The 15,088-nt window shown below is 31.8% G+C and overlaps 1 protein-coding gene across 1 annotated transcript in view; it reads left to right on the top strand.

Moving 5' to 3' along the window:
- LOC135567349 (condensin complex subunit 3-like) overlaps positions 1-15,088 on the top strand; it is a gene marked incomplete at its 5' end in the record, with an annotated part of 47,933 nt that overhangs the window by 20,111 nt on the left and 12,734 nt on the right. The window contains one exon of the mRNA XM_065014778.1: positions 14,710-14,850. Coding sequence (XP_064870850.1) covers positions 14,710-14,850 — 141 coding nt within the window. The remainder of the gene's footprint in view (positions 1-14,709; positions 14,851-15,088) is intronic.

Genomic DNA, 15,088 nt, shown 5'->3' with positions numbered 1-15,088 from the left:
TAGTGGTAACATGTTATAACTGGTATATGAAGACAGTGTAGTAGTAGTAACATGTTATAACTGGTATATGAAGACAGTGTAGTAGTGTTAACATGTTATAACTGGTATATGAAGACAGTGTAGTATTAACATGTTATAACTGGTATATGAAGACAGTGTAGTAGTGTTAACATGTTATAACTGGTATATGAAGACAGTGTAGTAGTGGTAACATGTTATAACTGGTATATGAAGACAGTGTAGTAGTGGTAACATGTTATAACTGGTATATGAAGACAGTGTAGTAGTAGTAACATGTTATAACTGGTATATGAAGACAGTGTAGTAGTAACATGTTATAACTGGTATATGAAGACAGTGTAGTAGTGGTAACATGTTATAACTGGTATATGAAGACAGTGTAGTAGTGGTAACATGTTATAACTGGTATATGAAGACAGTGTAGTAGTGGTAACATGTTATAACTGGTATATGAAGACAGTGTAGTAGTGTTAACATGTTATAACTGGTATATGAAGACAGTGTAGTAGTGGTAACATGTTATAACTGATATATACCTACATTAACAAGTTATAACTGGTATATGAAGACAGTGTAGTAGTGGTAACATGTTATAACTGGTATATGAAGACAGTGTAGTAGTGTTAACATGTTATAACTGGTATATGAAGACAGTGTAGTAGTGGTAACATGTTATAACTGGTATATGAAGACAGTGTAGTAGTGGTAACATGTTATAACTGGTATATGAAGGCAGTGTAGTAGTGGTAACATGTTATAACTGGTATATGAAGACAGTGTAGTATTAACATGTTATAACTGGTATATGAAGACAGTGTAGTAGTGTAGTAGTAACATGTTATAACTGGTATATGAAGACAGTGTAGTAGTGGTAACATGTTATAACTGGTATATGAAGACAGTGTAGTAGTAACATGTTATAACTGGTATATGAAGACAGTGTAGTAGTGGTAACATGTTATAACTGGTATATGAAGACAGTGTAGTAGTATTAACATGTTATAACTGGTATATGAAGACAGTGTAGTAGTAGTAACATGTTATAACTGGTATATGAAGACAGTGTAGTAGTATTAACATGTTATAACTGGTATATGAAGACAGTGTAGTAGTGGTAACATGTTATAACTGGTATATGAAGACAGTGTAGTAGTGGTAACATGTTATAACTGGTATATGAAGACAGTGTAGTAGTGGTAACATGTTATAACTGGTATATGAAGACAGTGTAGTATTAACATGTTATAACTGGTATATGAAGACAGTGTAGTAGTAGTAACATGTTATAACTGGTATATGAAGACAGTGTAGTAGTAGTAACATGTTATAACTGGTATATGAAGACAGTGTAGTAGTAGTAACATGTTATAACTGGTATATGAAGACAGTGTAGTAGTAGTAACATGTTATAACTGGTATATGAAGACAGTGTAGTAGTAGTAACATGTTATAACTGGTATATGAAGACAGTGTAGTAGTGGTAACATGTTATAACTGGTATATGAAGACAGTGTAGTAGTGTTAACATGTTATAACTGGTATATGAAGACAGTGTAGTAGGGTTAACATGTTATAACTGGTATATGAAGACAGTGTAGTAGTGGTAACATGTTATAACTGGTATATGAAGACAGTGTAGTAGTGTTAACATGTTATAACTGGTATATGAAGACAGTGTAGTAGTGGTAACATGTTATAACTGGTATATGAAGACAGTGTAGTAGTGGTAACATGTTATAACTGGTATATGAAGACAGTGTAGTAGTAGTAACATGTTATAACTGGTATATGAAGACAGTGTAGTAGTAGTAACATGTTATAACTGGTATATGAAGACAGTGTAGTGGTAACATGTTATAACTGGTATATGAAGACAGTGTAGTAGTGGTAACATGTTATAACTGGTATATGAAGACAGTGTAGTAGTGTTAACATGTTATAACTGGTATATGTAGACAGTGTAGTAGTAACATGTTATAACTGGTATATGAAGACAGTGTAGTAGGGTTAACATGTTATAACTGGTATATGAAGACAGTGTAGTAGTGGTAACATGTTATAACTGGTATATGAAGACAGTGTAGTAGTGGTAACATGTTATAACTGGTATATGAAGACAGTGTAGTAGTAGTAACATGTTATAACTGGTATATGAAGACAGTGTTGTAGTGGTAACATGTTATAACTGGTATATGAAGACAGTGTAGTAGTGTTAACATGTTATAACTGGTATATGAAGACAGTGTAGTAGTAACATGTTATAACTGGTATATGAAGACAGTGTAGTAGTAGTAACATGTTATAACTGGTATATGAAGACAGTGTAGTAGTGTTAACATGTTATAACTGGTATATGAAGACAGTGTAGTAGTGGTAACATGTTATATAACTGGTATATGAAGACAGTGTAGTAGTGTTAACATGTTATAACTGGTATATGAAGACAGTGTAGTAGTGGTAACATGTTATAACTGATATATACCTACATTAACAAGTTATAACTGGTATATGAAGACAGTGTAGTAGTGGTAACATGTTATAACTGGTATATGAAGACAGTGTAGTAGTGGTAACATGTTATAACTGGTATATGAAGACAGTGTAGTAGTAGTAACATGTTATAACTGGTATATGAAGACAGTGTAGTAGTAACATGTTATAACTGGTATATGAAGACAGTGTAGTAGTGTTAACATGTTATAACTGGTATATGAAGACAGTGTAGTATTAACATGTTATAACTGGTATATGAAGACAGTGTAGTAGTGGTAACATGTTATAACTGGTATATGAAGACAGTGTAGTAGTGGTAACATGTTATAACTGGTATATGAAGACAGTGTAGTAGTAGTAACATGTTATAACTGGTATATGAAGACAGTGTAGTAGTAACATGTTATAACTGGTATATGAAGACAGTGTAGTAGTGTTAACATGTTATAACTGGTATATGAAGACAGTGTAGTAGTAGTAACATGTTATAACTGGTATATGAAGACAGTGTAGTAGTAGTAACATGTTATAACTGGTATATGAAGACAGTGTAGTGTTAACATGTTATAACTGGTATATGAAGACAGTGTAGTAGTGTTAACATGTTATAACTGGTATATGTAGACAGTGTAGTAGTGGTAACATGTTATAACTGGTATATGAAGACAGTGTAGTAGTAGTAACATGTTATAACTGGTATATGAAGACAGTGTAGTGTTAACATGTTATAACTGGTATATGAAGACAGTGTAGTAGTAGTAACATGTTATAACTGGTATATGAAGACAGTGTAGTAGTAACATGTTATAACTGGTATATGAAGACAGTGTAGTAGTGTTAACCTGTTATAACTGGTATATGAAGACAGTGTAGTAGTAGTAACATGTTATAACTGGTATATGAAGACAGTGTAGTAGTAGTAACATGTTATAACTGGTATATGAAGACAGTGTAGTAGTAACATGTTATAACTGGTATATGAAGACAGTGTAGTAGTGGTAATATGTTATAACTGGTATATGAAGACAGTGTAGTAGTGGTAACATGTTATAACTGGTATATGAAGACAGTGTAGTAGGGTTAACATGTTATAACTGGTATATGAAGACAGTGTAGTAGTGGTAACATGTTATAACTGGTATATGAAGACAGTGTAGTAGTGGTAACATGTTATAACTGGTATATGAAGACAGTGTAGTAGTGGTATCATGTTATAACTGGTATATGAAGACAGTGTAGTAGTAGTAACATGTTATAACTGGTATATGAAGACAGTGTAGTAGTAGTAACATGTTATAACTGGTATATGAAGACAGTGTAGTAGTGTTAACATGTTATAACTGGTATATGAAGACAGTGTAGTAGTAGTAACATGTTATAACTGGTATATGAAGACAGTGTAGTAGTAGTAACATGTTATAACTGGTATATGAAGACAGTGTAGTGTTAACATGTTATAACTGGTATATGAAGACAGTGTAGTAGTGTTAACATGTTATAACTGGTATATGTAGACAGTGTAGTAGTGGTAACATGTTATAACTGGTATATGAAGACAGTGTAGTAGTAGTAACATGTTATAACTGGTATATGAAGACAGTGTAGTGTTAACATGTTATAACTGGTATATGAAGACAGTGTAGTAGTAGTAACATGTTATAACTGGTATATGAAGACAGTGTAGTAGTAACATGTTATAACTGGTATATGAAGACAGTGTAGTAGTGTTAACATGTTATAACTGGTATATGTAGACAGTGTAGTAGTGGTAACATGTTATAACTGGTATATGAAGACAGTGTAGTAGTGGTAATATGTTATAACTGGTATATGAAGACAGTGTAGTAGTGGTAACATGTTATAACTGGTATATGAAGACAGTGTAGTAGGGTTAACATGTTATAACTGGTATATGAAGACAGTGTAGTAGTGGTAACATGTTATAACTGGTATATGAAGACAGTGTAGTAGTGGTAACATGTTATAACTGGTATATGAAGACAGTGTAGTAGTGGTATCATGTTATAACTGGTATATGAAGACAGTGTAGTAGTAGTAACATGTTATAACTGGTATATGAAGACAGTGTAGTAGTAGTAACATGTTATAACTGGTATATGAAGACAGTGTAGTAGTGGTAACATGTTATAACTGGTATATGAAGACAGTGTAGTAGTGTTAACATGTTATAACTGGTATATGAAGACAGTGTAGTAGTAGTAACATGTTATAACTGGTATATGAAGACAGTGTAGTAGTGGTAACATGTTATAACTGGTATATGAAGACAGTGTAGTAGTGTTAACATGTTATAACTGGTATATGAAGACAGTGTAGTAGTGGTAACTGATGTATATTTGTATATAATCGAACACCTTTGGGATGAATTGGAAAGCCTACTGCAGGGCCAGGCCTAATCGCCCCCAACCTCAGTACCCGTTTGGAATGAGATGTTGGATGAGCAGTTGTTATAACAGTTGTCCACCTACCTTTCTGGTTATGTCGTGTGTGTGTGTGTGTGTATAACATGTAGATATGTCAAGGTAGCCTGGGTGCCAGTCAGTTTGTGCTCTCTTACCAACTCCTTATGGATTGTTCATGGCATGACACGGAGTGTGAAGCGTTAACTATTATATAACTGTGTGATACCAGGTATATGAAGTGTTATAACTAATGTGTAATACCAGGTATATGAAGTGTTATAACTAATGTGTAATACCAGGTATATGAAGTGTTATAACTGATGTGTAATACCAGGTATATGAAGTGTTATAACTAATGTGTAATACCAGGTATATGAAGTGTTATAACTGATGTGTAATACCAGGTATATGAAGTGTTATAACTAATGTGTAATACCAGGTATATGAAGTGTTATAACTAATGTGTAATACCAGGTATATGAAGTGGTATAACTGATGTGTAATACCAGGTATATGAAGTGTTATAACTAATGTGTAATACCAGGTATATGAAGTGTTATAACTGATGTGTAATACCAGGTATATGAAGTGTTATAACTAATGTGTAATACCAGGTATATGAAGTGGTATAACTGATGTGTAATACCAGGTATATGAAGTGTTATAACTAATGTGTAATACCAGGTATATGAAGTGTTATAACTGATGTAATACCAGGTATATGAAGTGTTATAACTAATGTGTAATACCAGGTATATGAAGTGTTATAACTAATGTGTAATACCAGGTATATGAAGTGTTATAACTAATGTGTAATACCAGGTATATGAAGTGTTATAACTAATGTGTAATACCAGGTATATGAAGTGTTATAACTAATGTGTAATACCAGGTATATGAAGTGTTATAACTAATGTGTAATACCAGGTATATGAAGTGTTATAACTAATGTGTAATACCAGGTATATGAAGTGTTATAACTAATGTGTAATACCAGGTATATGAAGTGTTATAACTGATGTGTAATACCAGGTATATGAAGTGTTTTAACTAGTACTGTGTAATACCAGGTATATGAAGTGTTATAACTAATGTGTAATACCAGGTATATGAAGTGTTATAACTAATGTGTAATACCAGGTATATGAAGTGTTATAACTGATGTGTAATACCAGGTATATGAAGTGTTATAACTAATGTGTAATACCAGGTATATGAAGTGTTATAATTAATGTGTAATACCAGGTATATGAAGTGTTATAACTAATGTGTAATACCAGGTATATGAAGTGTTATAACTGATGTGTAATACCAGGTATATGAAGTCTTATAACTAATACTGTGTAATACCAGGTATATGAAGTGTTATAACTAATGTGTAATACCAGGTATATGAAGTGTTATAACTAATGTGTAATACCAGGTATATGAAGTGTTATAACTAATGTGTGATACCAGGTATATGAAGTGTTATAACTAGTACTGTGTAATACCAGGTATATGAAGTGTTATAACTAATGTGTAATACCAGGTATATGAAGTGTTATAACTGATGTGTAATACCAGGTATATGAAGTGTTATAACTAATGTGTAATACCAGGTATATGAAGTGGTATAACTAATGTGTAATACCAGGTATATGAAGTGTTATAACTAGTACTGTGTAATACCAGGTATATGAAGTGTTATAACTAATGTGTAATACCAGGTATATGAAGTGTTTTAACTGTGTAATACCAGGTATATGAAGTGTTATAACTGATGTGTAATACCAGGTATATGAAGTGTTATAACTAATGTGTAATACCAGGTATATGAAGTGTTATAACTAATGTGTAATACCAGGTATATGAAGTGTTATAACTCATGTGTAATACCAGGTATATGAAGTGTTTTAACTAGTACTGTGTAATACCAGGTATATGAAGTGTTATAACTAATGTGTAATACCAGGTATATGAAGTGTTATAACTAATGTGTAATACCAGGTATATGAAGTGTTATAACTCATGTGTAATACCAGGTATATGAAGTGTTATAACTAGTACTGTGTAATACCAGGTATATGAAGTGTTATAACTAGTACTGTGTAATACCAGGTATATGAAGTGTTATAACTAATGTGTAATACCAGGTATATGAAGTGTTATAACTAATGTGTAATACCAGGTATATGAAGTGTTATAACTGATGTGTAATACCAGGTATATGAAGTGTTATAACTGTGTAATACCAGGTATATGAAGTGTTATAACTGTGTAATACCAGGTATATGAAGTGTTATAACTAATGTGTAATACCAGGTATATGAAGTGTTATAACTAATGTGTAATACCAGGTATATGAAGTGGTATAACTAATGTGTAATACCAGGTATATGAAGTGTTATAACTAGTACTGTGTAATACCAGGTATATGAAGTGTTATAACTAATGTGTAATACCAGGTATATGAAGTGTTATAACTGTGTAATACCAGGTATATGAAGTGTTATAACTAATGTGTAATACCAGGTATATGAAGTGGTATAACTAATGTGTAATACCAGGTATATGAAGTGGTATAACTAATGTGTAATACCAGGTATATGAAGTGTTATAACTCATGTGTAATACCAGGTATATGAAGTGTTTTAACTAGTACTGTGTAATACCAGGTATATGAAGTGTTATAACTAATGTGTAATACCAGGTATATGAAGTGGTATAACTAATGTGTAATACCAGGTATATGAAGTGTTATAACTAATGTGTAATACCAGGTATATGAAGTGTTATAACTAATGTGTAATACCAGGTATATGAAGTGTTATAACTAATGTGTAATACCAGGTATATGAAGTGGTATAACTAATGTGTAATACCAGGTATATGAAGTGTTATAACTAATGTGTAATACCAGGTATATGAAGTGTTTTAACTAGTACTGTGTAATACCAGGTATATGAAGTGTTATAACTAATGTGTAATACCAGGTATATGAAGTGTTATAACTAATGTGTAATACCAGGTATATGAAGTGTTATAACTAATGTGTAATACCAGGTATATGAAGTGGTATAACTGATGTGTAATACCAGGTATATGAAGTGTTATAACTGATGTGTAATACCAGGTATATGAAGTGGTATAACTAATGTGTAATACCAGGTATATGAAGTGTTATAACTAATGTGTAATACCAGGTATATGAAGTGTTTTAACTAGTACTGTGTAATACCAGGTATATGAAGTGTTATAACTGATGTGTAATACCAGGTATATGAAGTGTTATAACTAATGTGTAATACCAGGTATATGAAGTGTTATAACTAATGTGTGATACCAGGTATATGAAGTGTTATAACTAATGTGTAATACCAGGTATATGAAGTGGTATAACTAATGTGTAATACTAGGTATATGAAGTGTTTTAACTAGTAATGTGTAATACCAGGTATATGAAGTGTTATAACTAATGTGTAATACCAGGTATATGAAGTGGTATAACTAGTACTGTGTAATACCAGGTATATGAAGTGGTATAACTAATGTGTAATACCAGGTATATGAAGTGTTATAACTGATGTGTAATACCAGGTATATGAAGTGTTATAACTGATGTGTAATACCAGGTATATGAAGTGTTATAACTGATGTGTAATACCAGGTATATGAAGTGTTATAACTAATGTGTAATACCAGGTATATGAAGTGTTATAACTAATGTGTAATACCAGGTATATGAAGTGTTATAACTAATGTGTAATACCAGGTATATGAAGTGTTATTACTGTGTAATACCAGGTATATGAAGTGTTATTACTGTGTAATACCAGGTATATGAAGTGTTATAACTGGTTAATACCAGGTATATGAAGTGTTATAACTAGTACTGTGTAATACCAGGTATATGAAGTGTTATAACTAATGTGTAATACCAGGTATATGAAGTGTTATAACTAATGTAAATACCAGGTATATGAAGTGTTATAACTAATGTGTAATACCAGGTATATGAAGTGTTATAACTAATGTGTAATACCAGGTATATGAAGTGTTATAACTGGTTAATACCAGGTATATGAAGTGTTATAACTGTGTAATACCAGGTATATGAAGTGTTATAACTAATGTGTAATACCAGGTATATGAAGTGTTATAACTGGTTAATACCAGGTATATGAAGTGTTATAACTGTGTAATACCAGGTATATGAAGTGTTATAACTAATGTGTAATACCAGGTATGGAAGTGTTATAACTAATGTGTAATACCAGGTATATGAAGTGTTATAACTAATGTGTAATACCAGGTATATGAAGTGTTATTACTGTGTAATACCAGGTATATGAAGTGTTATAACTAATGTGTAATACCAGGTATATGAAGTGTTATAACTAATGTGTAATACCAGGTATATGAAGTGTTATAACTAATGTGTAATACCAGGTATATGAAGTGTTATAACTAATGTGTAATACCAGGTATATGAAGTGTTATAACTAATGTGTAATACCAGGTATATGAAGTGTTATTACTGTGTAATACCAGGTATATGAAGTGTTATAACTAATGTGTAATACCAGGTATATGAAGTGTTATAACTAATGTGTAATACCAGGTATATGAAGTCTTATAACTAGTACTGTGTAATACCAGGTATATGAAGTGTTATAACTAATGTGTAATACCAGGTATATGAAGTGTTATAACTAATGTGTGATACCAGGTATATGAAGTGTTTTAACTGTGTAATACCAGGTATATGAAGTGTTATAACTAATGTGTGATACCAGGTATATGAAGTGTTATAACTAATGTGTAATACCAGGTATATGAAGTGTTATAACTGATGTGTAATACCAGGTATATGAAGTGTTATAACTGATGTGTAATACCAGGTATATGAAGTGTTATAACTAATGTGTAATACCAGGTATATGAAGTGTTATAACTAATGTGTAATACCAGGTATATGAAGTGTTATAACTAATGTGTAATACCAGGTATATGAAGTGTTATTACTGTGTAATACCAGGTATATGAAGTGTTATTACTGTGTAATACCAGGTATATGAAGTGTTATAACTGGTTAATACCAGGTATATGAAGTGTTATAACTAGTACTGTGTAATACCAGGTATATGAAGTGTTATAACTAATGTGTAATACCAGGTATATGAAGTGTTATAACTAATGTGTAATACCAGGTATATGAAGTGTTATAACTAATGTGTAATACCAGGTATATGAAGTGTTATAACTAATGTGTAATACCAGGTATATGAAGTGTTATAACTGGTTAATACCAGGTATATGAAGTGTTATAACTGTGTAATACCAGGTATATGAAGTGTTATAACTAATGTGTAATACCAGGTATATGAAGTGTTATAACTGGTTAATACCAGGTATATGAAGTGTTATAACTGTGTAATACCAGGTATATGAAGTGTTATAACTAATGTGTAATACCAGGTATATGAAGTGTTATAACTAATGTGTAATACCAGGTATATGAAGTGTTATAACTAATGTGTAATACCAGGTATATGAAGTGTTATTACTGTGTAATACCAGGTATATGAAGTGTTATAACTAATGTGTAATACCAGGTATATGAAGTGTTATAACTAATGTGTAATACCAGGTATATGAAGTGTTATAACTAATGTGTAATACCAGGTATATGAAGTGTTATAACTAATGTGTAATACCAGGTATATGAAGTGTTATAACTAATGTGTAATACCAGGTATATGAAGTGTTATTACTGTGTAATACCAGGTATATGAAGTGTTATAACTAATGTGTAATACCAGGTATATGAAGTGTTATAACTAATGTGTAATACCAGGTATATGAAGTCTTATAACTAGTACTGTGTAATACCAGGTATATGAAGTGTTATAACTAATGTGTAATACCAGGTATATGAAGTGTTATAACTAATGTGTGATACCAGGTATATGAAGTGTTTTAACTGTGTAATACCAGGTATATGAAGTGTTATAACTAATGTGTGATACCAGGTATATGAAGTGTTATAACTAATGTGTAATACCAGGTATATGAAGTGTTATAACTAATGTGTAATACCAGGTATATGAAGTGTTATAACTGTGTAATACCAGGTATATGAAGTGTTATAACTAGTACTGTGTAATACCAGGTATATGAAGTGTTATAACTGTGTAATACCAGGTATATGAAGTGTTATAACTAGTACTGTGTAATACCAGGTATATGAAGTGTTATAACTAATGTGTAATACCAGGTATATGAAGTGTTATAACTGTGTAATACCAGGTATATGAAGTGTTATAACTAATGTGTAATACCAGGTATATGAAGTGTTATAACTAATGTGTAATACCAGGTATATGAAGTGTTATAACTAATGTGTAATACCAGGTATATGAAGTGTTATAACTGGTACTGTGTAATACCAGGTATATGAAGTGTTATAACTAATGTGTAATACCAGGTATATGAAGCGTTATAACTAATGTGTAATACCAGGTATATGAAGTGTTATAACTAATGTGTAATACCAGGTATATGAAGTGTTATAACTGTGTAATACCAGGTATATGAAGTGTTATAACTAGTACTGTGTAATACCAGGTATATGAAGTGTTATAACTAATGTGTAATACCAGGTATATGAAGTGTTATAACTAATGTGTAATACCAGGTATATGAAGTGTTATAACTAATGTGTAATACCAGGTATATGAAGTGGTATAACTAATGTGTAATACCAGGTATATGAAGTGTTATAACTAGTACTGTGTAATACCAGGTATATGAAGTGTTATAACTAATGTGTAATACCAGGTATATGAAGTGTTATAACTGTGTAATACCAGGTATATGAAGTGTTATAACTAATGTGTAATACCAGGTATATGAAGTGTTATAACTAATGTGTAATACCAGGTATATGAAGTGTTATAACTAATGTGTAATACCAGGTATATGAAGTGTTATAACTGTGTAATACCAGGTATATGAAGTGTTATAACTAGTACTGTGTAATACCAGGTATATGAAGTGTTATAACTGTGTAATACCAGGTATATGAAGTGTTATAACTGTGTAATACCAGGTATATGAAGTGTTATAACTAATGTGTAATACCAGGTATATGAAGTGTTATAACTAATGTGTAATACCAGGTATATGAAGTGTTATAACTAATGTGTAATACCAGGTATATGAAGTGTTATAACTAATGTGTAATACCAGGTATATGAAGTGTTATAACTGTGTAATACCAGGTATATGAAGTGTTATAACTAATGTGTAATACCAGGTATATGAAGTGTTATAACTAATGTGTAATACCAGGTATATGAAGTGTTATAACTAATGTGTAATACCAGGTATATGAAGTGTTATAACTGGTACTGTGTAATACCAGGTATATGAAGTGTTATAACTAATGTGTAATACCAGGTATATGAAGCGTTATAACTAATGTGTAATACCAGGTATATGAAGTGTTATAACTAATGTGTAATACCAGGTATATGAAGTGTTATAACTAATGTGTAATACCAGGTATATGAAGTGTTATAACTGGTACTGTGTAATACCAGGTATATGAAGTCTTATAACTAATGTGTAATACCAGGTATATGAAGTGTTATTACTGGTTAATACCAGGTATATGAAGTGTTATAACTAATGTGTAATACCAGGTATATGAAGTGGTATAACTAATGTGTAATACCAGGTATATGAAGTGTTATAACTAATGTGTAATACCAGGTATATGAAGTGTTATAACTAATGTGTAATACCAGGTATATGAAGTGTTATTACTGTGTAATACCAGGTATATGAAGTGTTATAACTAATGTGTAATACCAGGTATATGAAGTGTTATAACTAATGTGTAATACCAGGTATATGAAGTGTTATAACTAATGTGTAATACCAGGTATATGAAGTGTTATAACTAATGTAATACCAGGTATATGAAGTGTTATAACTAATGTGTAATACCAGGTATATGAAGTGTTATTACTGTGTAATACCAGGTATATGAAGTGTTATAACTAATGTGTAATACCAGGTATATGAAGTGTTATAACTAATGTGTAATACCAGGTATATGAAGTCTTATAACTAGTACTGTGTAATACCAGGTATATGAAGTGTTATAACTAATGTGTAATACCAGGTATATGAAGTGTTATAACTAATGTGTGATACCAGGTATATGAAGTGTTTTAACTGTGTAATACCAGGTATATGAAGTGTTATAACTAATGTGTGATACCAGGTATATGAAGTGTTATAACTAATGTGTAATACCAGGTATATGAAGTGTTATAACTAATGTGTAATACCAGGTATATGAAGTGTTATAACTGTGTAATACCAGGTATATGAAGTGTTATAACTAGTACTGTGTAATACCAGGTATATGAAGTGTTATAACTGTGTAATACCAGGTATATGAAGTGTTATAACTAGTACTGTGTAATACCAGGTATATGAAGTGTTATAACTAATGTGTAATACCAGGTATATGAAGTGTTATAACTGTGTAATACCAGGTATATGAAGTGTTATAACTAATGTGTAATACCAGGTATATGAAGTGTTATAACTAATGTGTAATACCAGGTATATGAAGTGTTATAACTAATGTGTAATACCAGGTATATGAAGTGTTATAACTGGTACTGTGTAATACCAGGTATATGAAGTGTTATAACTAATGTGTAATACCAGGTATATGAAGCGTTATAACTAATGTGTAATACCAGGTATATGAAGTGTTATAACTAATGTGTAATACCAGGTATATGAAGTGTTATAACTGTGTAATACCAGGTATATGAAGTGTTATAACTAGTACTGTGTAATACCAGGTATATGAAGTGTTATAACTAATGTGTAATACCAGGTATATGAAGTGTTATAACTAATGTGTAATACCAGGTATATGAAGTGTTATAACTAATGTGTAATACCAGGTATATGAAGTGGTATAACTAATGTGTAATACCAGGTATATGAAGTGTTATAACTAATGTGTAATACCAGGTATATGAAGTGTTATAACTAATGTGTAATACCAGGTATATGAAGTGTTATAACTAATGTGTAATACCAGGTATATGAAGTGTTATAACTGGTACTGTGTAATACCAGGTATATGAAGTGTTATAACTAATGTGTAATACCAGGTATATGAAGTGTTATAACTAATGTGTAATACCAGGTATATGAAGTGTTATAACTAATGTGTAATACCAGGTATATGAAGTGTTATAACTAATGTGTAATACCAGGTATATGAAGTGTTATAACTAATGTGTAATACCAGGTATATGAAGTGTTATAACTAATGTGTAATACCAGGTATATGAAGTGTTATAACTGGTACTGTGTAATACCAGGTATATGAAGTGTTATAACTAATGTGTAATACCAGGTATATGAAGCGTTATAACTAATGTGTAATACCAGGTATATGAAGTGTTATAACTAATGTGTAATACCAGGTATATGAAGTGTTATAACTAATGTGTAATACCAGGTATATGAAGTGTTATAACTGGTACTGTGTAATACCAGGTATATGAAGTCTTATAACTAATGTGTAATACCAGGTATATGAAGTGTTATTACTGGTTAATACCAGGTATGGTAACTGTTATAATACCAGGTATGGTAACTGTTATAATACCAGGTATGGTAACTGTTATAATACCAGGTATGGTAACTGTTATAATACCAGGTATGGTAACTTATTAATGTGTAATACCAGGTATGTGAAGTGTGTCCCGGTGTTGTCTGAAGAGCAGAAAGGAGACTTTGCTCAGCTGGAGCTGGTGATGACTAAAGAGTTCATCTCTCAACAACTCATCCACCTCACCGGCTGTCTGGATACCAATGAAGAGGGAGGAAGGTGAGAAGAGGGGGATGGGAGGAGGGGAGGGGTGATGGGGGAGGGATGGGTGGGTGATGGGGAGGGGATGGGTGGGTGATGGGGGGAGGGGTGGGTGATGAGGTGGTGGGTGATGAGGAGGGGGGGGGTGAGAGAGGTGGAGGAGTAGAGGATGGGTGGGGGATGGGGGAGGGGTGGGTGATGAGGAGGTGGTGGGTGATGAGGAGGAGGAGGTGATGGGTGAGAGGAGGGGGTGGGT

This window comes from Oncorhynchus nerka, unplaced genomic scaffold (assembly GCF_034236695.1).
Source record: "Oncorhynchus nerka isolate Pitt River unplaced genomic scaffold, Oner_Uvic_2.0 unplaced_scaffold_2120, whole genome shotgun sequence".
NCBI lineage: Eukaryota > Metazoa > Chordata > Actinopteri > Salmoniformes > Salmonidae > Oncorhynchus > Oncorhynchus nerka.
Note: the sequence above shows the minus strand (reverse complement) of the source record. Positions and strands in the feature narration are given on the sequence as shown.